This window comes from Heterocephalus glaber, unplaced genomic scaffold (genome assembly GCF_053883595.1).
Source record: "Heterocephalus glaber isolate CG9 unplaced genomic scaffold, H.glaber_assembly_v1.0 deba00001564, whole genome shotgun sequence".
Lineage (NCBI taxonomy): Eukaryota > Metazoa > Chordata > Mammalia > Rodentia > Bathyergidae > Heterocephalus > Heterocephalus glaber.
Window position 1 is genome coordinate 8472715 of NW_028258351.1, and position 25824 is coordinate 8498538.

The 25824-nt window shown below is 39.1% G+C and overlaps 1 protein-coding gene and 1 pseudogene across 1 annotated transcript in view; one reads left to right on the plus strand and one right to left on the minus strand.

Moving 5' to 3' along the window:
• The first annotated feature begins 1522 nt into the window (after positions 1-1522).
• The window catches only part of Utp6 (UTP6 small subunit processome component), a 35707-nt gene continuing 11405 nt past the window's right edge, over positions 1523-25824 (plus strand). Inside the window, exons 1-13 of the mRNA XM_004870683.3 lie at positions 1523-1730; positions 3453-3537; positions 7247-7288; positions 7512-7604; positions 8369-8416; positions 9872-9935; positions 12657-12775; positions 15265-15342; positions 16323-16404; positions 21192-21273; positions 22135-22316; positions 23147-23226; positions 23735-23812. Coding sequence (XP_004870740.1) covers positions 1639-1730; positions 3453-3537; positions 7247-7288; positions 7512-7604; positions 8369-8416; positions 9872-9935; positions 12657-12775; positions 15265-15342; positions 16323-16404; positions 21192-21273; positions 22135-22316; positions 23147-23226; positions 23735-23812 — 1125 coding nt within the window. The 5' untranslated portion in view covers positions 1523-1638. The remainder of the gene's footprint in view (positions 1731-3452; positions 3538-7246; positions 7289-7511; positions 7605-8368; positions 8417-9871; positions 9936-12656; positions 12776-15264; positions 15343-16322; positions 16405-21191; positions 21274-22134; positions 22317-23146; positions 23227-23734; positions 23813-25824) is intronic.
• LOC106008240 (ceramide transfer protein pseudogene) lies at positions 19320-20970 on the minus strand (annotated as a pseudogene).

Sequence of the window (25824 nt, forward strand, 5' to 3'; positions counted from 1 at the left end):
TTATTTCATGCATTTATTATTTATTTATATTTTTTTGCGGTACTGGGGATCGAACTGAGGACCTTGTGCTTGCCACACAGGCGCAGAGTGAGCCACTGAGCTACATCCCCGGCCATTTATGCATTTATTTATGGAGCGCTTATTACATGATAGGAATTGCTCTCTTCTTCCAGGGAACAAAACTGGAAAACATTCCTGCCCATGTGATGCTTACTATCTAGTGTCATCCCACTCGTACTCTTAACACAGGCTCCAGTCATTTCACTCTTACAAAGAAACTGCATCTTTGTGTTACAACTATGGTTTTCCTCCACATTCCTCATGTCACACAGCTGAGAGTTAAGAGATGATAAAGCCCAAGCCAACCTTTGTCTCAGCTTTGAGGCCAGAAGAGTAAAATGTGAAATGAAAGAAAGAAGGAAAGCTACAGACATGGAGCATGGTTGATTGCTAAGCCTAGACCCCTTTCATAAATCACACAGAGGATCAAGGTGCTAATGTGAATGTTGAAATAAACAGGTCTAGCAAGAACTCCTGGTTTGGAGTTGGCTTTTTATCATCTTCCAAAACTTTAAAAAAAGAACCGAGCCGTGCAGTTATTATTTTAGGTTTAGTAATTATACCAGTAATATAGCATCTAAACTGGGTTGTCTGATGTTCTCTTAGCACTGCTAAGCTGCTTGGGCAACGCTTTAAGGAGAGTCTATCTATAATTTGTTGATTTATTTGAGTAATTCCCAAACTTTTCATTACCAAAATCCCCTTTCCAAAAACATTACACCGTCTGATATTTACCCAGGGGCATGTGTTTTGAAAGAGCCTGGCTACAGTCAGGATATTTAAATAATAAACAGCGCGCAAGCGCAAGGACCCGACTTCGACCCCAGGTACCAACCCCCCCCCCCACAACAAAAAACCATTTACTTTGAAATTAATCTCCAAATAAGATTCTAATTGGCACGTGGAAATCCAAGGTCATCACACCGGTTTACTAAAAGTGGAATGCAGCTAAGACTAAGGGTTTTGGGTAGCCGGGCCAGTTTCAGAGCCCTTGTGTATTTCCATGGCTTTTTTTTGGTACTGGGCATCGAACTCGGGACCTTGAGCTTGCAAGGCAGGCGGCGGAAAATCCCCGGCCCTCCATGGCTTTTTGAAATGCTTACGTTCTCTGATTATAAAATATCATTCTCTATTAGCATTCTATATTTTTTTAGTTTCGGGAATGGGGGTGGGGAAAGGGACTACAACAAAAACAGACACCATCTAGCAGAAAACTCGCTTCACGCCACTTTCAGGTAGCCCGGGTAACTTTCCGATCCCCGCCTAAGTTTGGCGGCGCGCGCAGCTAGCTCCGCCTCGTTCTGGTTCCCGTCCCCTCCTGGCCCCGCCCCTCCGTTTGAGTACTTACCAAGGACCCAGAGGGTTTCTGGCTGCAATCCCACAGTCAGCCACAGAGAGGTGACAGCGGCCGCGAGAGCAGAAAGGCCTTTTCCAAAGGCGGAAGCGGAAAGGGCGGGACGTAGGCGCACGTTACATCAGTACGTGTGAGCTTTACGGCTGGGTCTCCCGACGGGAAGGTGAATGCGTCCTGCGCGTGTCGGTGTTTCACTTCTTTTCGGCTTGTAGAGTTTGGACCTCATGGCGGAAATAATTCAGGAACGCATAGAGGATCGAATTCCCGAGTTGGAACAGCTGGAACGCATTGGACTGTTCAGTCACGCGGAGATTAAGTGAGAGGACTGGGGCAGGCAGAGGGGAGGTTGGGGGTGTGTGTGGCTAGTAGTCAGGGGTGGGGATAGTTGATTTGTATTTATTTTTCCTAACTCGATAAAAAAGCTCATTTCCGGACCTTTCTGTCCAGAATAAAATACTCATCCATTGAAAGGGGATCCGTCAGTCTATTTACCCACCAGACACACTGTCAGCCCTTCACAGAGCCTGGTCTTGGAACTATAAAGGTGGCATAACCAAGGTCCCTACCCATCAGCAGCTAACTAGGGTACTGTGAATGGCAGGAAGCTCGGACAAATTGAACCTTTTAGTTGCAGGGTAAGTTAGAGCGAAGGTGTAGTACTCTTCAGATGAGAGCGAAGGGCTGCTGGAACCCAGGAGGAGTGGATAAATCTTCCTAACTAGATCGCTAAGGAGAACCATTTAATTTCATTTCGTATGTGATCCCAGAGCATACCCACAGTGTCTGGCACGTAGTTGGCATTCAGTGATTTTTAAAAATTATTTTTAGTGAGTTTCAGTGACTTTTTGATTTACAGTGACTGGATGAAGTAATATGACCGCGGGAGCCTCAAAATAAACACTTGTTAATGAAACAGGACACAGCAGTGGGGACTCTTAGAAAATGCTCAGGAAATGTTACCATTACTAAGTTTAATTGTCCTGTACATCTTGGATTAAATTCTCCTAATATACGTATGTTGTACGTTCACTTCTTAACTAAGGATGATGAAGCTAGGTGTGGTGGTGCACATCTTTTATCCCTAGCATGCTGGAGGCCGAGGTAGGGGGATCATAAGATAGAGGCCAGCCTGGACTACATAGGGAGTTCAAGTCTAGCCTGGACTACATAGTGGCATAGTGAACCCGTGTCTCAAAAATAAAAGTGTACTACAGAGATTTGATTATAAAAAGCTACCCATTGAGGGATGAGTATGTAACTCAGAGGTAGAGAGCTTGCCTAGCATGCACAAGGGTTTGAAATCAGACATTTCCAAAACAAAACAAAACACCCCCCCCCCAAAAAAAAACAACCCAGAAAAACTTGAAATTACTTGAATTTAGAGGAAAAGAAATGTCTGTTTGCTTTGCTGGGGAAAATATCAATGATCCTGACAATCAAGATGATCTAAAGTTTAAAAATTCATCTCTATGGCCTTCAGAACACAGAAGTAGGTTATCGTGTTTCTTTGTGATAGCCCACCCTACAATGTAGGGTGTATTTTTATTTTTTAACTCCCCTTTTACATGGCCCAAACTTGCACAGCCTGTTCTTCCCCTATTTGTCTTTTTTTCCCCCTTTTAATAAATATACAACTTTGCCACTGGGGGAAAACAAACCATGGAAGTAATCATGTAAGACAATAATTACAAAGGATAATTGTATCTGAGAATTATATGCTTTGGTAAATACATGTTTAAAAAATATGTACATACACATACACACACATACAGCACAGAGTCCACTAAAAAAGTGTATACACAGTTGGAGTTCGCCATACTAATAAATTTCTGGAAGCTAATGGCCACCACTTTGAACACCTCCTTGTAGAAGCCAAAGGTAACTTTTGTTAATCTAATGATGTCTCAATAAATTTAATGTTAAAATATTTATACAGGTTTTTTTTAAATATATACTTATAGACTCTGTGTATGACCCTAAACCCAAAGTTAACTTTTGCTTTTTTTGAGTATTATAGTTTAAATGACTTTTTCCTTAGGGCTATCATTAAGAAGGCTTCTGATCTAGAATACAAAATACAGCGAAGAGCACTTTTCAAGGAAGACTTTATCAATTATGTTCAAGTAAGTGAATACTTACATTTTAATCCTCCAATATTTTAATTGTTAGAGCAAATGGTGAGTTCAACATTAGTTTTCTGCAAAATTCCACAATTGTTCTGTTTTGTTTTTGTTTTTATTTTTTGGTACCGGGGATTGAACTTGGGACCTTGCGCTTGCGAGGCAGGCGCTGGAACCACTGAGCTAAATCCCTGGCCCTAGACAACTTTTTTTGCCTGCCTGTCCGCCTGCCCGCCTGCCCGCCTGCCCGCCTGCCCGCCTGCCTGCCTCCCCGCCTCCCCGCCTCCCCGCCTCCCTTCCTCCCTTCCTTCCTTCTTTTCCTTCCTTCCTTTTCTTCCTTCACTTCCTTCCTTTTCTTCCTTCCTTCCCTCCTTCCCTCTTTCCCTCCTTCCCTCTTTCCCTCCTTCCCTCCTTCTCAGTACTAGGGATTGAACATAGGGCCTTGCACATGCTAGACAATCACTTACCCCTTACATCTTCTGCCCTCTTTTTCTTTCCCTTCCCCTTTTCTTCACTTCTCTTTTCTCTTTTGTTTCTTTCTTCCTATTGAATTAATAAATCAGAGATTACCAGAGACAGAATGTGTGTCCGGATTTCAGTAAGAAATTTGCCTCCTTTTGCTGCCTGCTGCGCAAGTGCAAGGACCCGAGTTGAATCCCCGGTACCAAAAAAAAAAAAAAGAAATTTGCCTCTTGGAAGGCAGGATAGAGGAGTGTGAACTTGATAATAGTACATGGTTGGAAAATCTCCAAGTCTGTCAACTTGGAAGGAGGGAATCTGCAAGATTCTTGCATCTTGTAAATGGCTGTAAGGTTTGAGTAAGGATAAGACTTAGGCTAGACTAATTTTCAGCTGAGGAAGAATAGCTAATATGTTAGATGACAGAATCACCATTCAGAAGGAACTAATAAGATGAAATGTTTATAAGACTAAGTTCTGAGGTTAGGTTGAAAAAGAAAAAGATGAACAAGCAATATATGAGACTTGGTTAAAAATCTTGCTTTTGGAAGAGATCCTGGGGCTTATAGTAAAATATAACAATATACTATAATATCTATATAACAAGTAGAGAGATAGGTAAAATTGCAAATAGTAGGCACCAAGATGTTGCTTTGAAAAAAAAAAAAGTTTTGTTTTAGGACCAGCAAAGTGTGAAGGTCAAGACTACATTTTCAGAAAAGGACTTAAGTTGGGTATGGTGGTGCACAAGTTGAATGAAATCCTAGCACTCAGGAAGCTGAGGCAGGAGGATTGCAGCAAGTTCAAAGCCAGCCTGAACTCCATAGCAAGACCCTGTCTCAACCCCCCCCAAATATATACATATATAGTGTGTATATATTATACATAGTTTTAGAGAGTGTAACTGAATTGAAAAAATACACATGTCTAAAAAATACACGTGCTCTCTTCCTTACATATATACCTCCTTGGCTGCACACAACCATATTAACTTACAGTGAGAGACGATGATAATTTAAGTCAATGAAGTTCTGGTAATCCACACTGAGAATATAGAATTTTTTTTTTTGGTACTGAGGATTGAACTCGGGACCTTGTGCTTGCGAGGCAGGCAGTGGCACCACTGAGCTAAATCCCTGGCCCAAAAATAATAGAAATATGAATCCCCTCCTCATATCATGCACAAAAATAAATTCCTGTTGAGTTAAAAATGTTAATGTGAGGGGAAGACGAAGTAAAAGTGATTAAGATGTGCTATGTAAATTATCAGTTCCTCAGGATGAATGTAATTATTATGTATCACAAACATAAGAAACAAAAAATATAGTAAATTAAAAAAAATCTTAATGTGGGGAAAAAACCGGAATCTTTTATAAAAACTATGAAAGAATAACAAAGACTGGCAGTATCAGTACCTATTTGGTACAGTCACTTTGGAGGGTAGTTGATAATATCCCATAAGTTGAAAATTTTTATACTCAAGACCCAGCACAGTAAATTTAATTAATTGATTCATACACAGTAAATATTGAGTGCATACTATATACACAGCACTGGTACAGTGCAGTATTTTTTTTTTTTTTTGGTACCAGGGATCAAACTCAGGACCTTGCCCTTGTGAGGCAGGCGGTGGAACCACTGAGCTAAATCTCCGGCCCTGTAGTAGTCTTATATAGTCATGGTTGGAAATGATAAAGTTAGGATAGTCACTGCCTTTGGAGAGGGAGTAAATAGTAATGAAAGAGGTAGGGAGCTTTCTTTTAAAATATATTTCTTTTTTTTTTTTTTGTGGTACCAGGGATCAAACTCAGGACCTTGTGCTTGCCAGGCAGGTGCGGCGCCACTGAGCTACATCCCCAGCCTATTTAAAATATATTTCTAAAGAAGATTTGAAGCAAATTTAGCAAAATGTGGGCTTTGGAGTAGCTGTAGGATTTTTTGTGTGCTTGAAATATTTCATGTAAGATTTCTTTTGGTAATCCCAACACTTGGGAGGCTGATGCAAGAGGATTGCCACAAGTTCAAGATCCTCTCAAAACAAAACAAAACTTTTTTTTTTCACAGTACTAGTACTTGAACCTAGAGCTTCTCTCATGCTAGGCAAATGCTCTATTTAAATAGTTTTTTATTTTACTTTTTTTGTTTTTGTTTTTGGTACCGGGGATCGAACTTGGGACCTTGTGCTTGTGAGGCAGGTGGCAGCACCTCTGAGCTAAATTCCTGGCCCCAGTTTTTTATTTTACTTTTTTTTTGGGGTACTGGGGATCAAACTCGGGTCCTTGCAGTTGTACAACAGGCGGTGAAACCACTGAGCTAAATCCCCAGCCCGACCATTATTTTATTTTTTTGCAGTGGTGGCTATCAAACCCATGGTCTTGTTCAACTTGGGCAAGCATACTGCTGAGGTATCCCCCCTCCCATATGCAACAATTTTTAGCTGGGCATGGTGGCCCATGCCTGTATTCCCAGCTGTTGGGAGGCTGAGTCAGGAGGATCACCGAGTTAAAAGACAGCCTGGGCTCCATAGTGAGTTCAAGGCCAGCCTGAACTACATAGCAAAATCCTGTCTCAAAAAACAGAACAAAACAAAAGTTTTTAAATGAAGCGTGCAATCTTGTGAGATTCTGAGCTTTCTCAGGTATTCTTCAAGTAGTTGCTTAGAAAACAGTTATATAATATGTATATGTACCAGTTCCCCAAGATGAATGTAATATGTATTGTAAGCATATATTACTGAAACAAATTAAGTAGTAGTGCTTTTTAAGAGAGCTATAAGGGTTCTAAGTGGTATGTTAAATTTATCTGCTTTGTTATTTATGTATCAGTGGAGATATTTTTTGAAAGTTTTGTTTTCTTTTTTGAAGTTTGAACATACTCTTGTAAACTAGAATTAAAAAAAATTTTTTATTAGTACATATTGTGATATAGTGATGACATTCACCTTGGGAGTTTTATACATATACATATTAGAAATTTGTATAAATGCTTATAAATCTTGTCTCATGGTGTTAGTAGGATGCTTTCTTTGACCCTTAGGTGTTTTAAAAGTTTGTTACTTTTGTATTTGTGAGTTTCACTGATGCAAAGTGAATTTTCAGTAAATTCTACATGATTATCAATTCTGCTTCATAACAAATTATCTTTTTTTTATATTCTTGAATTTTACTTCATGATTTGAACTAAATGTATTTCCTACATTTAAAAGGTTATAATTCCTCTTGCTTCTATTTCTTTGTATCTTTCTTTTCCGCAGTATGAAATTAATCTTTTGGAGCTGATCCAGAGAAGAAGAAGAGTAAGTAGATAATTTTCTAGAAGTTGGCTAAAAAGTACAGAATTAAGCAGTATGGGTGCACAGTTAGAACTGAGGTTTGGCAGATGGCGTTGATAAATTGTGACATGCTCATAACGGTTATTTGTAATTGGTTTCTATGTCAGTGTGGTTAAATGATCTTTGGGAATACTATTTTGGATAAATGTGATTAAATTGAAGATTTGGTTTTCATGTCTCCTTTTAGCGCATTAAATATTCATTTAAGAGGGATGAGATTGAGCATTCTATTGTACAGCGAGTACAAGGTGTCTTCCGACGTGCTTCAGCAAAGTGGAAAGTAAGTGATCCAAGTATCTTTAAGAGATGTAAAGACATATACAGTATTAGACATAGTATGAGTTGAATATTTAAATGCATTGTTCTCTATTTCTTGTGTGTCTTAAACTTATTTGAATGAGTTCATTGTTTGAAATGCTTTTTGAGCCGCTTAAACCATTAAGAAAATTGATCTCATTACCTTATTGTTATTCTATGAAGAAAGGTGCTAAAAACAGTCTATTTGATGCACAGAGAAGGATCACCTGGGATGTGTTTGGATATTTGTAAGTGAAGTATCTGAAGACTTGGGTGCAGTACCTCAGTAATGATGGTTTTCAAATTTATTTTGTTTTTGTTTTTTGTTTTTGGTACCGGGGATCAAACTTGGGACCTTGCGCTTGTGAGGCAGGCATTGGAACCACTGATCTAAATTCCTGGCCCTGGTCTTCAAATTTGGTTTGGGGCTGCACATATTACCTGGGAAGTACTTTAGATTCCTGGGAATGACAAATTTTATGTTTCTATACATGTTGAGACTTTTTCAGAGGAGCACTAAACAAATATCCATCCAGACGACAAGGTTTTTCTTGAGTGTGGTAGGCATAATTGGAGTCAGACTGAATTATTGTGGTTCCTCGCTGAGGAACAGACTCATAGGCTGAAGAGTGGTAACACATTGGATCTTCTGGACCTTGACTGTGTTTCTGACTAAGTTAATTAATGCAAAGGTGTATTATGTATAAAGTCAAATTCAGGCAGCTTATTGCACTTCTCTTCTTGCAGGATGATGTTCAGCTTTGGCTATCTTATGTAGTTTTTTGTAAGAAATGGGTGAGTAAAGCCATGTCTTAGTTCTTTCTTTTTAGTCTGCCTTTTAAGCTTCATACTTTGTTCCTGAACTTCATGTTTATTCCAGAGGTGTAGGATTTTAACAAATAGGAAGAGAACCCAGAAAGTCTGAAGGTGAACTTTAGTGTAATTTGTATATCTAAGTTACCAAGTCAGTTGAAAAAGGAAATCATTTTTATGCATATTTGTCCAGTAAAATTTTATTTTATTTTTTATTTTTTTGGTATCAGGGATCGAACTCAGAACCTTGCGCTTGCAAAGCAGGTGGTGGCACTACTGAGTTAAATCCCGAGCCTATTTTATTTTTGCTGTCCTGGGGATTGAATCCAGGCCTTCACACTGAGCTATATCCTAGCTTTCATCTATCTGTCTGTTTTTTTATTTATTGTGGTATTGGTACTCAAACCCAGGGCCTTCTCACTGAGCTGTAAACCCCCATTTTTTTTTTTTTTTTAAATCTTTTTTTTTTTTTTTTTTTTTGGTACTGAGGATCAAACTCCGGTCCTTGTGCCAGTGAGGCAGGCGGTGGAAACACTGAGCTAAATCCCTGGCCCACATCCCCATTTTCTAAGGTTTTTTTCTTTTTTGGTACTGGGGATCAACCTCGGGACCTTGTGCATGCGAGGCCGGTGGCAGCACCACTGAGCTAAATCCCTGGCTAGGGGTTTTTTTTTTTGGTACTGGGGATCGAACTCGGGTCCTTAAGCTTGAGCAGCAGGCCCTGAAACCACTGAGCTAAATCCCCGGCCCAGTTTTTTTTTTTTGAGACAAGGTCTTGCTGTGTAGTTCAGGCTAGTCTTGAACTCACTATGTATCCCAGGCTGGCCTCAAACTCCTGGCAGTCTTCCTGCTTCAGCCTCCTGAGTGCTGAGATTACAGGCATGTGCAGCCACACTTGGCCCTCCTTTTTAAAAAAATTTGAAATAGGGTCTTGCTAAGTTGCTAAATTGCCCAGGCTTGGCTCAAACTCTCATCTTCTTGTCTCTGCTTCTTAGAATACTGAGATTACAGGTATGCACCACTATGGCTGGCTCTTTTTTATTTTTTATTTTGAGATAAGGTCTTGTTAAGTCATTGAATTACCCAGGTTGGGCTTGAACTTGTAATTCTCATGCTTCAGCCTACCAGAGTGTGGAGTTATGGGGAGAAAATATTTTAAATGCTTTCGATTAATGGTTTAGATACCAGACACCTCTGAGTATGTATTTGTTGATATGTCCTTAGCAATAGCAGATCTTGTCCCATTTAATTTTACTTCTTTTTTTTTTGGTACTGGGGATTGAATTCAGGGCTTTGCACTGTGAGGCAGGTGCAGTGCCACTGAGCTAAATCCCTGGCCTAGTTTTTCATTTGGTGAGGGTATAGTACATACTGCATATAGGTGAATAGCAATGATTTCTCTGCAGAAAAGTAGAAATTTTTCTTCTTCTTTTACAGGCTACCAAAGCTCAACTTAGCAAAGTGTTCTCTGCCATGTTGGCCATTCATTCGAACAAGCCAGGTATGGTGAATTCTTATCAGTTCTTTCTCTACATTTTATTTAGAGTCAAGCCACTTTGCAATTTATTTTGCTTGATGAACCTAAGAGAAATTATTATTATTATTATTTTTTTGGTACTGGGGATCGAACTCAGGTCCTTGCTCTTGCAAGGCAGGCGGTGGAACCACTGAGCTAAATCCCCAGTCCTAAGAGAAATTATTTTGAGGACTTGAGCTTAGGGAGTTGTCCTTAGTAGCTTTGTTCGTTTCTTTGATTTTTTGAGACAGGATTTCGATGCATAGTTTAGGTTGACCTTAAACTCACTATGTAGCCAGGCAGGCCTTGAACTCGTGGTAATCCTCCTGTCTCTGCCTCCCAGGTGCTGGGACTATAGATGTGGGCCACCATGCCTGACTTAGCAGCTTTATTTTTTTTTTGGTACTGGGGATCAAGCTCAGGACCTTGAGCAGCTTTGTTCTTTTTTTTTTTGGTTTTTTTGTTTGGTACTGGGGATCGAACTCAGGTCCTTGTGCTTGCGCAGCAGGCAGTGGAACCACTGAGCTAAATCCACGGCCCAAAGAAAACAGTAGTGAATTTCTTTAACTTGGGTACAGAGCAGAGCTTTTGACTTTTTTTTTTTTGGTACCAGGGATCGAACTCGGGTCCTTGAGCTTGCGCAGCAGGTGGTGAAACCACTGAGCTAAATCCCCGGCCAGCTTTGTTCTTAATTAGCTGCCTCATAGTAGTTCATCCTTGCTTGGTGTGTACTACTAGTTACTGTGTCAGGTGTTGTAGCTGCATACAAGAACTGTCTTTTTAGTTGGTGGAAAGAAAATAAACTCTTTAGTCTGTTGAGGGACATTTTTTTGGATGCAGTGAAATCAGAGTGATTTCAAATGTTTTATTTTTATTTATTTGTTTTATTTATTTGTTTGTTTATTTATTTATTTTTTGTTTTTTTGGTACCGGGGATCAAACTCGGGACCTTGCACTTCTGAGACAGGCGCCGGAACCACTGAGCTAAATCCCCAGCCCTCAAATGTTTTAAAAGGGAAAGTCTTGACACAGATTTTGTTGTCAACACAGAAGGTTGACTAGCACAGAACAGATACGCATATTTTGAGTGAAAAACTTCTGTTGTGAGAACGTGAATGACACATTGTTATATAGTAGAGGTATGCTGGTACCTATTCTCAGGGTAGTAGGCTCAGTAGACATTTTATACTGACAAGACCCAAATAGGCTACATTTGTCACCAGTTTTCTCAGAAAGATACAGCAAGATACACCTGATCTTAGCCAAAAGGCTGAGAAGCTGTAGATAAAGCAAGATAGCATTAGGTGTGTTTTCTTAACAGAATCCCCTCAGCAGTTTGGAGGCCACTCTATGGTTTTCAGGGTGGCACTTCAGGTGTAAGAGGACAGGATCACATGAGTGGTAGGAAAACCACTCTGGTAGAAGCTCTATGGTTGAGGATAGCTTCTAGAGGAAAATTCTTTTTTTTGTACCAGGGGTTAAACTCAAGACCTTGCACTTAGGAGGCAGGTGCAGTGCCACTGAGCTACATCCCAGGCCTGAGGATAGTTTCTAGAAATCCTAGGAAAGGTCCATGCTCAATTCTAGGAGACACATGTTCAAGAAAGCCCAAAGCATTTGCAGCCATTTATGTTCCTCCTACAGAGTCCAGATGTGGTTTCTAATCAAGGGTCATTGTTTTGCCAAAAGGGAGTCCTACCTCGTGAGAAAGCTGTCCTTTATTGCGCTCCTAGGGAAATAGCTAGAATGTTAATTTATTTCTTTTTTTTTTTTTCTTGGTACAGGGATCGAACTTGGGACCTTGCGCTTGCAAGGCAGGTGGCGGAACCACTGAGCTAAATCCCTGGCCCTAGAATATTAATTTCTAACATTTCTAATTAATGGAATCAGTTTCCCATTGGAAAGACAAAAGTTTTTTTGTTTTTTTGGTACTGGGAAGTGAACTCGGGACCTTGCACTTGCAGGGCAGATGGCACCACCGAGCTAAATCCCCAGCCCCATTAAAGTTTTTTTTTTTAATTAAACTATTCTAAATATAGAGAAGAGTACAAAAATAATTTATTGATTCTAGGATGCACAGTTTTTTCCCAACATTTGAACAGCTTTAAAATTTGTGTGTGACTTAAAATAATTATATTAGCCTTAGACCTGGTAAAATACAGTAACAGGCACCTGTGTATCCATTATCCAGAGTGAATATATGTTAGCATTTACCTATTTGGTTAGAATATACTTTCTGCCTTTACATAGAGCAGTAAAACTTTGTAGTTAGAAGCTCTCTCTGTCCTCTTTCCCTTTTAAGATTTAAAAAAAGCCAGGTGTAGTTGAACATGCGTGTGATCCCAGCACTCTGGGAGGCTGAGGCAGGAGGGTGACAAGTTTGAGTCCAGTCTAGGCAATTTGGTGGCTTAGCAGGACCGTGTCTCAAAATAAAAAATGGGCTGGGAATATAGCTCAGTGTAAAGGCCCTGGGTTCAAATTGCCAGTACAGCAGAAACAACAAAAAAACCCAGCTTTGAGTATTAAAATTGGAGCATTGATTTTTTTCTTGCCTAATATGATTGATTTACTGAATTGAAATCTGTTTTTTTGTTTTTTTGGGTTTTTTTTTGGTACCAGGGATCGAACTTGGGTCCTTGCGCCTGCACAGCAGGCCTCGAAACCACTGAGCTAAATCCCCAGGGCCTGATCTTTTTTCTTTTATAGCTTTGTGGATTATGGCGGCCAAATGGGAAATGGAAGATCGCTTGTCTTCAGAAAGTGCAAGGCAGTTATTTCTTCGGGCTCTTCGCTTTCACCCAGAGTGCTCAAAACTCTATCAAGAAGTGAGTATGCCAGTTGTGGTTGTACACACCTGTAATTTCAGCTACTCAGGAGGCTGAGAAGGATTTGAGTTTGAGGCCAGTTTGGGCAATTTAGGGAGACCCTATCGAAAAATAAAATAAAAAAGGGCTAGAGGTATAGCTTGGTATTCCCTGGGGTCAGTTTCCACCCAGTATTGCAAAACAAAACAAAAAAATGTGAGTGTGGAGGCAGGCAAGGTAGTGCATGCTTGTAATCCCTGCAATCAGGAAGGAGGCTGAGGCAGGAGGGTCACAAAGTACCTCAGGCTGGCCTTGAACTTGTTGTGCCCCAGCTTCTTGAGTATTAGAATTACAGGCATCTGGTACCATGTTACCACCTTTAAAAACAAGGTCAAGTAACATTAGAATTGTTGTATACTATTACTGAATTATCGTTAACTATTTTTACAATAGCTGCATTGGCAGTCTGTTTCTTTTATAATCTATTATCTTTCCCTGTTGGGAGTTTAGGTTATTTCCAGCATTTCCTCTGATGCTTTTTTTTGTTTGTTTGTTTTTGGTACTGGGCATGGAACTTGGGTCCTTGTGTTTGTGGGGCAGATGGTGGCACCACTGAGCTAAGTCCCTGGCCCTCCTCTTATCCTTTTACATATAAAACTTTTGAATATTTAAAACTATTTCTTTGGATAGATTCTTGGAAGCTGAATTACTATCTTTTTTCTTTTTTTGGTACAGGAATCGAACTCAGGGCCTTGCACTTTTGAGGCAAGCAGCAGCACCACTGAGCTAAATCCCTGGCCCCAGAATTACTATCTTAAAGGATATCAACCTAGATAGAAAGATTTTTTTAAATTTAATTATTTTTGCAGTACTGGGAAACTAGTGATTGAACCCAGGGCTTTTGTACTAAGCTACATCTCCAGCTTTTTTTTTTTTTTGGTACTGGGGATGGAACTCCGGACCTTGCACTTACCAGGCAGGTGCTGCCTTTTTATTCATTTTGAAACATGGTCTCACCAAGCCTCTAAATTCTGAGGCTAGGCTTGAATTTCAGGTCTTTCTGCCTTGTATGCCACCACACCTAGTAATACTGGTGTCTCTTGATTGTCTTTTCATTGAAGTTGAGATTGTCCTGTTTTTAGTATGAGTGATTTTTTTTCCACTGAACTTTAAACATTTTAATTATTTTATGAGACACTGGGAACTATTTAAATTTTCTGTTCAGTTGATCTCTTTTTTTTTTGCAGTACCAGGAATTGAACTCAGGACTTTGTACTTTTGAGGCGGGCGCTGTGCCACTGAGCTAAATCCCTGGTCCCTCAGTAGATCTCTTTTGATACTGTTTGCTTTCAGCTAGATAAGAATGGGAGTCCAAATTCTCTTTTCAACCTTGGTTGCTACTTCAACATATATTTATGAAGTCACAAATAAAATTATCTACAGAAACCTTCATTGTTAGATGACAAACTTGTCTACTTCTAGATTATAACATGTTTGTTGATTCTCCAAGCCCACTGAATACTAGATTTTATGGTTTGTTTAGGTGTGAAGTGGTAATCAAAGGTACAGAAGGTTTTTTTGCGGGGTTTTTTTTTTTTTTTTTGGTGGTACTGAGAATTGAATCTTGTGACTCTCTACCATTGAGCTACATTTCCAGCCTCCTCCCTCAGCCTCTTAGGTAGCTGGGATTACAGGCATGTGCCACTATGGACCTGTATCCTGCTTTCTTGGCATGTCTTTTGCCCATAAAATGAGTTGTTATTCATAACTCTTCAGATTTGAATGCAGAAAGTAATTTTATTCTTCAGTATCTGATTGTATTGTCTGTGAATTATTTTTGCCTAGCTGGAGGTACTAGTTTTCACAGGAGATAAGATAGAATATGGATCAGTTTGTTTCTTGGCTATCTCCAGGGTTTGGGTAAAGGATGAGGTTTTCTTCTGCCTTCTTTATTACAGGAAATCAGGAGCCTCAATATAACAAGGCTGTCCAGGGCTCATGGAGCCTTGGGTATTCACAGATAACTGCTGATTTGAGAGTTAATTTGAAAGTTAGTAGCTGCAAAAACATTTTTAAGAGTTTTGATTTATATCTCTAGGTTGCTTGTCAAGAAGAGCATAAAATAATATCATTTTCATCATACCTTATCAATGTCTGCTAGTTTCATAACAAAGTAAACTATAACAAAGTAAACTATAAGTCCCTTAGGTTTTTCCAGGTCCAGTGTTTATGGGTAAAAAAAAAAAATGGCATCTTAAATATTTCTTTTTTCTGGTACCAGGGATCAAACTCAGCACCTTGTGTGTACCAGGCAAGTGAGGCACCACTGAGCTACATCCCTGTCCCAGCAACTTAAATAATTTTTTTTTTTTTTTTGGTACCGGGGATTGGACTCGGGTCCTTGCGCTTGCGAAGCAGGCAGTGGGAACCACTGAGCTAAATCCCCAGCCCATAAATATTTTAATTAAATTATCTCTAAAGATTTTCAGGTTATAATTTCTCTTCTGTAGTACTTTAGGATGGAGCTGATGCATGCTGAGAAACTCAGAAAAGAAAAGCAAGAATTTGAAAAAGCTGACATGGACATGGTAAGATCTAATGTATTGCCACTCATAAACAATATATAGTCTTATGGGCCTGCGTAGGAGTAAGAGACAGTATTTGGAGTATATTTTTCTTTCCAACTTAGTGTTGTCACAATTTTTATTTTTTTTAGTCCTGTCACAATTTGAAACTTAAAGATGGGTCTAGAGTTGTAGATAAGCTTAGTAAATACAAAATAAAGTTTTGGGCTTTAAATATATATATATTTTTTTGGTGCCGGGGATCAAACTTGTGACCTTGCGCTTGCGAGGCAGACACCGGAACCACTGAGCTAAATCCCCGGCCCTGGTCTTTAAATATAGATACTTGAACTAATTAATGTGGTCTTCAAAATTATTACTGATGGGATGGTCAAATGATGTTAATACTGTGTGATCCTTAAGTGATATATTAAAGGGTTCAAGGAGCTTGAGTTAGACTGTGAAATGTGTTTTCTAGTCTTTCTTTTTTAAAATATAATTTTAACATGGAAGAATAGTTTTAAAGAAAGAAGTTTTAGAATGTTAGAGCTGAAGGAGGAACCTTGCTCAGTGTGTATTATTGTGATTTCCAGCTCAGATCTCTTTTTTTTAAAAAAATCCAAATAAAATCTTTTTTTTTTTTGGTACTGGGGATCAAACTCGGGACCTTGTGCTTGCAAGGTAGGTGGCAGAACCACTGAGCTAAATCTCCAGCAATAAAATCTTACACAGAAAGTAATCAGGACATGTAAAACTTGACCTACTCTGGTCTAAATGGAAAGTGAGACCTTATGCTGAGTGATCTTGCCACCACTCCAGGAGCCTGAGAGAAAGAACGTAGCTGGACGATCAGTGATCTTACCCAAGCTGCACATTTTACAAATGAGGGAACTGGGCCAGAGAGACATGATTTGCCAGGTAGTCTAGGACTGTTAATTTTCACACTAGTGCTTTTTCTATTTTTTGTTCTGTCTATTAAACTGTATTTAATGTAACTTTTGTAGGGGGATTTTGATCATCCTGAAGAAATCCTTAAGGGCGAGTTGGCACGGATCATCTACAAAAATTCTATAAGCAAGATTAAAGGTATATATCCTTTGAATATTCATCTGTGGTAGGAAAGTGAAACATTCTATTTATAATGAGGAGGACTGTTAGCTAATTTTGAGATTTTTCCACTAGAATGTGTGTAAAACTGTGATTATAGGTTGGCTGTAATGGCACATGCCTGTAATCCTGACTCTTGAAAGGTGAGGCAGGAGATCACAAGTTCAGGCCCGGGCTGGGTAATTTAGTGCCTTAGTGATATCCTGTCTCAAAATAAAAAATAAAGAAGGTATGGGTATGTAGCTTGATGTGAATGCCTTGGGTTCAGTGCCCAGGACCTAAATAAAACAAAAAATCATGGAATGTAGGAAATGTGTACTATACCTTTCAGAAAAGGTTTATTTCTCTTAGCTGATAATTGGGTGTTTCAGTCAGGTTTTTGAGTACTTAACTCATTTAGGGAGCTGGAATAAGTGACAGAGAACTGTTTGCCTTTAAGAAATTTAGAATGACAAGTATTTTTGAATGCTCCAAATTACTGTGTTAATAAAGATTTTTGTTGGGCCGGGGATTTAGCTCAGTGGTTCTGGCACCTGCCTCACAAGTGCAAGGTCCCAAGTTCGATCCCCGGTACCAAAAAAAAAAAAAATTAATTTTAAAAATAATGATTTTGTTGTATAGTGGGCCTACTGGATGATCTGTTCCCCCATTTTGTCTTTTTTTAATACAAATATTTTTAATCATTTTATTTACAGAATAAATTGCAAAAAGTATATCATCACATTTAGTGCAAATGCAACTAATGATAATTAGATTTAGATACTACTTTGTAAACTTTATATACTTTTGTAAAATGCAGTTATCCAATTAGTTATGAAAGAGTTACTTGTCTGTATTCATGATGTTACCAGACATGGCAAATAGAAACACAGTGGGCACAGGAATTACACTGAACATTCCCTTCAGTGCCTATGAGTGAATGAACCTGCCTCCCATACCCTACTGTTCTTCCATCCCAATCCCATAGCTGATTGTAAAATAAAATACATATATGAGGCATAAACTTTAAAAAAATCACAATATAAAATGTTAACTGGTGAAGTGGTAAATAGCTATGATAATTTGTCTTATTTGCCTTGCTAGCATTACCGCCATGTAGCCACTTTTCCACATAGATTATGAACAGCATTTCTCTGTAATAAGGCATATTCCATGCACATCATGTAGAGAAAGGTAAATTAAAAAATAGAAAAGATTTATGGAGCATGAAATCTGCATGCATGTAAAGTAAGCATATGTTTTATATGGTTTTTTTCCTCTCTGTGCAGAATAATAAATATCACTATGTCTGATGCAAGTAATTCACTTCCAGGATTCTTCATATTAAGTGATCAGGGTAATGCCATTATTAAATTATCACCTTGCATTTATCATTAAAACTCTTACTACCATGTAGCCAAATGGAATATATACAGGACATGTTCTATGTGACATGATTTTCTGCTTTAAAAAATGTGTCTGGTTTCTGTGTTTCCAAAGAGATAAACAGGTCAGCAAAGCTGCTACAAAATGCCTCTGATTTATAAAAATACATCTGTGTGTGGGGCTGGGGATTTACCTCAGTGGTGCTACCACCTGCCTTGCAAGTGCAAGGTCCTGAGTTCAATCCCTGGTACCAAAAAACCCCAAATAAAAAAATACTTCTGTGTGTAAATATAATGAAGATTTGAAGTGGGCATTTTGACTTCAATGAGTACCATTCCTTGCCTCAACTCCATGCTTCAAGGTTTTTCGCATAGGACTAAAACTAAAAGCATTTTACACATTGGGTTCTTACAGTCTTATAGCAGCTAAGGAAAGTATCAGTTTGAATAAGTGGAGTCCTTCGTTTGCTATGTTGCTGAAATCTGTGATCAAGGGGCAAATAGAAGCAGTTCAGATTTTGTGTATACCTTGCAACATATCTTTTAAACTGACTCAAACTAGGGTGACGAAATATATCTGTTACAGAATACTAGATACATATATTGAATTAAATGTTAAATTCAAACAAGCCTATTTGCTTTAACAAGTATACCGTATATTTTGCTACGAATTTCAGAAAAACATAAGCTCATCTTATCCGGACCATTTTTCTAGAAAGCATTCAATACCCACAAGATTTGTGTAGATATTTCTGTCTGGAGGCAGGCAGAGCCAATTTAAGGATTATCAAACTGTGTTTGTAACAAACTGAAAAAAATCTGTAGCACATCGTACACAACTAAAAAAATACAATAGAAATATAAAGGTATGGGGGAGGGGATAAAGCTTTTCACTCTCTACATCAGAACCAAAGTTCTTCGTAGGAGTAAGTTTACAGAAAAGGCAAAATCACAGGTGATTGACAGCCCTCAGTTATTAAGACATGTAAAAACACAAATCATAGAAATCAGCAGCAATGAATTCTATGATTATACAAAACAAAAAAAAAAATCAAAAAATTCTGGACACAGATTTGACTGTTGGCCTGAAGAAAGAACCCTGTCTGGATGTCTGGTACACAGAAAGCACATGCCCATGTGCATTCCACTTTTGTGTTTTTCTTTTGTGCACAACACCTGATAGAACTGAGGATCTTAGGCTAGTAAATTAAAAATTCTGAAAAAGTTCCCCCAAATTAAAGCATCAATTCCTAGTTGTTATTGAGAGTTGATTTTTTTTCTCTTGTAGGAGCAAGCAAATAAAAATATAGCCATGCACATGCACACATACATGTATCTATAGCACATGCTGAGCGAGATCTGTCAGGAGACAGCTAGTGTTAGATGCTCAGCTTTACCATTGCAGTATCTCTTCTTCATTTTTATACACAAACTCAAGGTGTTGGGCCACAAACTGTAGATCCTATGTTCCAGCTTAGAGCATTCAACTTTTTCCTTTTTCTTCAACATGGAATGTCACATAGCCTTCCTTCAGTCACTGTTAATACTAGAACTAAATAGTTTTCCTGCAGTTTTTTCTCGGAAATAAGAAGTAAAAATTTAGGATACTCTCGCTTTAACGCTGCCCTTATAACTGAGGCTGGTGCCCATCCTCTAGGATTTACATTAGATACATAGATAATCTTGCATAGAATGTTTTCCCTGCTTATCTCCTGGTCTCTGGTGGGCTTACCAAGGCTTGACAAATTATAGCAATATTTATTTTGGCACGAACACATTGGTTGGTTAGAGGAGCAGTGTCATGATCCACAGAAAAATTACAAACTATCCAAGTTTCAGGGTCATTTTCAGTCAAGGTTGGTATCTTTTGAATCCTCTGTTGTGTGTCTGATAAATGATGATTGCATTATCAGCTAATGTTGCCACCACATGAAAGTTTTGTATGGTTGTTTCCCAGTCATTGCAAATATCATCATTCCAGAAATAATTGCAGTCTTCATGTCCTGTAACACCTTTAACTGCATTAGTAGCTTTCAGAGGAGCCAGAGCAATCCCATTTTCTTCCACTTCTCTTCTGTATACCTTCATTTCTCCTCCTACAACCAACTGCTAGTTGACATGGCAACCTACATCCTGCAATGAGTAAGTCATATGGTTCTGCACCATTTCTTCAACCTATGGACAAATCTATGAGCGAGTCCCCACAGAAGAAAAGGCATCTCCAGACGGCAATGATGTAGGCCAATGTAATCTGACCTTTTCATTCTGTAACTGTTCTTCTATTTTATCTTGTCAGTCAAGAGTAGCTTCAACAGCATCAAATAACTCTTCTGCATTAATTAGACTGTTTGGGCCTTCTTCGTAATCTGGTCCTCCAAAATGGGATTTTTTTCTTAAGTTCTGTCATTGGAGTTTTGTATTCTTCTTCTGTTCTTAGTTTCCTCATCTAATCTCTTTTGCCAGCTGTCTTCACGTTTTAAGATTAACTCAATACAGTGAGGAAGTGTAGTAAGGATTTTAGCAGTAGTTGCCTTGAAGTTTATTGCTCCCCCCCTTTTTTTCATTAAGTTTATTGGTACATTTTAGGTATACAGTACAGTTACATTCATCATTGGGATCTTGTACCTTTACATGATGTATCTTGGTTCTTATTGTTGCTTCCCCTTTCAAGTCTGTGCCATTGATTCCTTTTGGTGTTATATGTGGAAATGACTTCTTTCTTGCCATTGATACTGTGCAAGAAGTTGCCATCAGAATGTGTTGTAGGAAAGTCATCATCATCTACCACTTTATCCCTTTGAAGTTCATCCTTGGAGACGGCATCAGCACAGACATTAAAGTACTTCTGGAGAGTATCAAGTTATCTACACAGGATGTCTCTAAAGGTTTCCATTTCAGCCAATTTCACACATAAACTGTGGCCTTTCTCGAAGAGGTAGATGTTGCAGAATAGCCACTTGCTCCAGACACCAGTGACACACCATTGAGCCATGTCGATGTGAGCTGGATTCAGATCCATATCCTGATTCAGTCTTGTGCTGTTCAGTGGCATCTATCCATTGTGGTCTGTGATCTGAATCTGAGCATGAAGATCCAAACTATCATTTACACTAATATCCAGTTGACATTCATTAAAATCATGAGGCTTTGCTGCCACCGCCATCTTCCTGCCTTCCCCCATCTTGTCTTATTTCTCAGCAACAACAACAATAACAAAAACAAAAACACAATAGTTAACTCCAGCTCAGAGTTGTGTACTTAGCACGTTTGAGGCCCTGGATTCTATCCCCAGCACCACAAGAAAAACCCTAGCCCCAGTACATCAAGAAAATGCTGCTTTTAGAGTAAAGTGGTTGTTTATTTTACTGACAATGAATCTTCTTTCCCGTTTTTAAATTTTAGGTGCAGAATTTCATGTGTCACTACTTTCAGTTGCACAGCTTTTTGACTTTGCCAAAGATCTACAAAAAGAAATTTATGATGAGTAAGTAAAACACTATAAAGGTGACTATGCCCATTTCTGATCTTTGTGGTAAGGATTTGAGGTTGGGTATTGAGAAAGCGGGAAAGAAAATATCATACTACATCCCTGGAAGAAAAGCTAAGTTTTAGGAAAATTATATCCCATTATATTTTTTAAAAAGGTATGTTCTTGGAGAAGTTCTTTGACTTTATTAGCTTCTTTTGGGAAATGATTTGTCTTTATTTAATAACATGTATCCCAAGTCTTATAGAAGAACCTGTATCCTGCTTTCTTGGCATGTCTTTTGCCTGTAAAATGAGAGTTGTTATTCATAACTTCAGATTTGAGTGATGAAAATAATTTTATTCTTCAGTATCTGTATTGTCTACAAATTATTTTTGCCTACCCAGGGCTACTTGCATTCAAGGGGGCACTCCTTGCTTTCACAGGAGTTAAGATAGAATGTGGATCAGTTTGTTTCTCGGATATCTCCAGGTTGTGCTTTTCCTCTGCTTCCTTTACTATAGGAATCAGGAGCCCCAGTACAATAAGGCTGTCCAGGGCTCATGGAGCCTGGGCTATTCACAGATAACTGCTGATTTGAAATTTAATTTGAAAGTTAGTGTGTGTGAATGGTGCCTGAATGTCAATAAATACATGATAGGTGTGTTCCATTCATTGATTTGTACAGTGACTGACAATATTCTGGAGAGCCTGTCAGGAAATGACTCATGGTACCATAAAGGTGTCCTGTATACATTTGTATAATTGGTGTACAGGTGTCCTGTGTACATTTTTAGAGTATGAGGACCTGCTGCTGTGCTAGATATTCTGAGTTAGTCCCTCATTGTAGGGCAAATGCCAATAATTTGGGTTTTCTAGCCTTCAGGCTTTGCACACAGATGACCCTCTCACTTGGGATTATGTGGCACGTCAAGAATTAGAGGTTGAGTCCCAACCAGAGGCACAACCACCAACAAAACAAGCCAAAGCAGTGGAGGTGTGCCGAAGGGAGGAGCGAAGCTGTGCTGTCTATGAAGAGGCAGTGAAGACTCTCCCTACAGGTGAACCCTCTGACCATTATGTGTAGAAGAAGTGTATCCGTGAGTGTGAAACTGGTGCTCCTGTTCTCAGTACCAGAAATCTCTGGTATAATTTACAATGTGTTTGGCTTTCCAGGTGGTTCTTTCTGTGCTGTGCTGAAACTGTTATGGAAATGTTCTACATTTTTTTTTTTTTTTTTTTTGGTACTGGGGATTGAACTTGGGTCCTTGCACTTGTGGGCCAGGTGGTGGAACCACTGAGTTAAATCTCCAGCCTTTGGAACTTTTCTGAACTTCTTCAGTAGTAGTGATGTTTATTTTCATTTATTTGGAGGAAATGATACTTAGGAAATAATTCATAAGATTTTTGTTCGTTTAAGGTATAGGGGAGAGAACCTAAGACCTTGTGCATGCTCAGCAAGTACTGCAGTGCCGAGCTAGATTCCCCAGCCCTTTTTGTTTTATTTTGAGGCCTGCTCTTGCTAAGTTGCCTAGGCTGTCCTTGAACTGCAGATCCTCCTGCTTCAGGCTCCCAAGATGCAGAAATTATAGGTGTGCACCACCACACTTGGCAGAAGATTTTTTACCATTCCTTAATTACCTTTTGCTAGAGATATAATTTTTGTTTGCTAATATTGGAGACCTGGACAAGACTTGTTTTTATATTTATATTGGTAGTTGCTTTTCTCCAGTATTTGAGCTGTTTGATTGGGTATAATTGGAATAACACTTTTTTTTCCATCAGGGAGTTAAATTCTTCCTCAAAGGAGTTTTCCCTTTGAAGAAAGGTATATGATGATTGTTGACCTAAGAGAATTGGTGACCTGACGAATATAATCTGACTCTTCCAGAGCCCATGTGGAAGTGTTATGTCAGCTTTTGCTTGGAACGATTTTCTAAGAAGACAAGTAGTGAGTTCCTCAGAAGGAAGGTAAGGACTTACGTTATGTGGTGACAGTGACTGACTAGAAAGTCTCTGTCTACTGAAAGAACAGAAGCATAGCTCTTGTTGGGGCTTGAGCGAGCTTCTGGAATTTCATTTTTATTTTTACTTATTTATTTATTTATTTTTGGTACCGGGGATCGAACTTGCGTCCTTGCGCTTGGGGGGTAGGCGGCAGAACCACTGAGCTAAATCCCCAGCCCCTGGAATTTCATTTTTAACCTCTTGCTTTCTTCTTGTGGCTGACCTGTCATTGGGAAGATCTGAGCCTGTTTTGTCTTGGTACTGGCTACCAGGGCAGGAGAGTCTCCTTTTTACTGGGCTGTGCCTGAGGTGGCCGCTTACTTATCTGATCATGAGTGACACCACCACAAGGAGCAACTCAGTCCCTTCTCTGAATTCTTAGAAATATACAAAACTGCTTTTGTTTATGTCAGAGAACAGAGCCCTTTTCAGGGATCTTTGTAATAAAATGGGGAATCTTTTCTTATTTCAGAGGCTAGAAAGAACCATGATTACATTCAGGAAGGCAAATGAACTCAGACTTCTCTCGGAATTCCACTATAAGCAATGGGTAAGTAACTGGAGAGCATATTTGCTGCCAATTACATGCACTTATTCCTGTTGTTCTGTGCTTGTTACACAGATAATCCCATTCAAAAGTTTGGTATATAGAGGATGTTTACATTTGGTTGTCAGTATTTGATAATATGCGAAAAGTGAAATCTGTTTTTGGTTTCTTTCTTTCTTTTTTTCTTTTTTGGTACTGGGGATCAAACTCAGGACCTTGCACTTGCGAGGCAGGTGCTGTGCCACTGAGCTAAATCCCCAGCCTTGGGTTTTTGGGGTTTTTTTGAAACAGGTTCTCACTATGTAGTTCAGGCTGCCCTTGAACTTACTATGTAATCCAGGCTGGCCTTGAACTTGAAGCAACCCTTTATCTCAGCCTCCCTAGTGCTGTGATTACAGGCATGCGCCACCACACCCAACTCCAAAAATAAAATGTGTAAAGGAAGGGATATTATATAGTGGAAAGTACTGCAACAGTCTTGAGTTTGGGTTTATTTTTTGTTTGCTCATCCATCTTTTATTTACAGTGCTGAGAACTAGATCCACGGCTTTGTACGTGCTTGGTAGGTGCTCCACCACTGAGCTATGCCCTCAACCCCATCTACCCACTTTTCTTTTGAGACAGGATCTTGCTTTGTAGTTCAGGCAGAGCTTTGAATTGTCCTGCCTCAGCTTCCTGCCTGCAGGGATTATAGCCATGTGCTACTACATATACCACTTGACTTTTCTTGTTTACTTCTTTTTAAAATAGTAATAGTGTTCGTTGGTTTTGCCTCCTTACACAGTTGTTGAGCACGTTGCATGTGTTAGTGGGTACATAAATATATATAAATACATTTACTGGGGGGAAGAGATTAAGAGTCTCTTTTGGGGGCCTCCTGCGTTCTGGGCAAGCACTCTACCACTGAGCTATGTCCCCAGCGCAAGAACAAAAGTCTTTATATTTGTTGAGTATCTTTTGTGTGACTTCTTTTGACTGTTAGTATGATTTTTGACTCTTGATGAATATCATTTTTACTTAATTGCATTTAATGTCTTGTTATTTTTATTCTATTACATTAACATTTTCTACATTTTTTTTTTTTGGTACTGGGGATCGTACATAATTTTTATATATTGTATATTATATAGTGTAGCCTATTTTATTATGTTACTGTGACTGAGATTCCCTTCTCCCCCATTACAGTAGCTATATGAAAATCATAGGCTTGGATGGTTTCAGCTGTCCCTTCTTAAAATTTGAATGGTTGCAGTCAGTCACATGCTATGAATTGCAGTGTCCTTTGAGCATTGCCTTGGCAGTCCTGTTGTCCTTGCATTATCTTCTTTCTTTTGGCATACACAGTTGTGACTGTTTCAGATGTTCTCATGTATACTTAAATCTTTTATCCTGCCTTTCCTAAGCCCACCCACTTTAGTAATCATTTGGTGACCTTTTAACAAGTCCCTCAAAATGCTGCCATTATACATCTAGCTGGTTCTATACTCATCCATTCTCCAGATTATTTTCCACAGGTTGGTCTTTTAAAATTGGGTTATTACCATCAGATTATTCTATGGTTTCCCATTATCCTTTGGATAGAGCTACTCACACTCCTTAACTTGGCCCCTGGGCCAAGTATAGTAGTGTATGCCAGTAAGCCTAGTTACTTGGGCCACTGAGCCCAACCTGAGTAACTTTGTGAGACCCCATCTAAAAAAAAAAAAGAGTTGTAGCTCAGTTTGAAGACCCTGGGTTCAAAACAAAACACAGAACCCCCCCAGAACCCTTGACTTGGCTCTTAGCTGTATTTTCAGACTCATTGTCCAGTCCTCTGGTTTGTGTCCTGTCTAGTCACACTGTACTTGGATTTCTTTCCCTTTCAAGCTGTCTCTCATCTTTGGCCTCTGGCACATGTTGGTTGGGGTAGCCTCTTTTCCCAGGGTCTCTGTGTTTACTTGACTAGTACCTATTTTTTCTCAAGTCTTGGTTTATTTTATTTATTTATTTATTTGGCACAGGGGCTCGAACTTGGG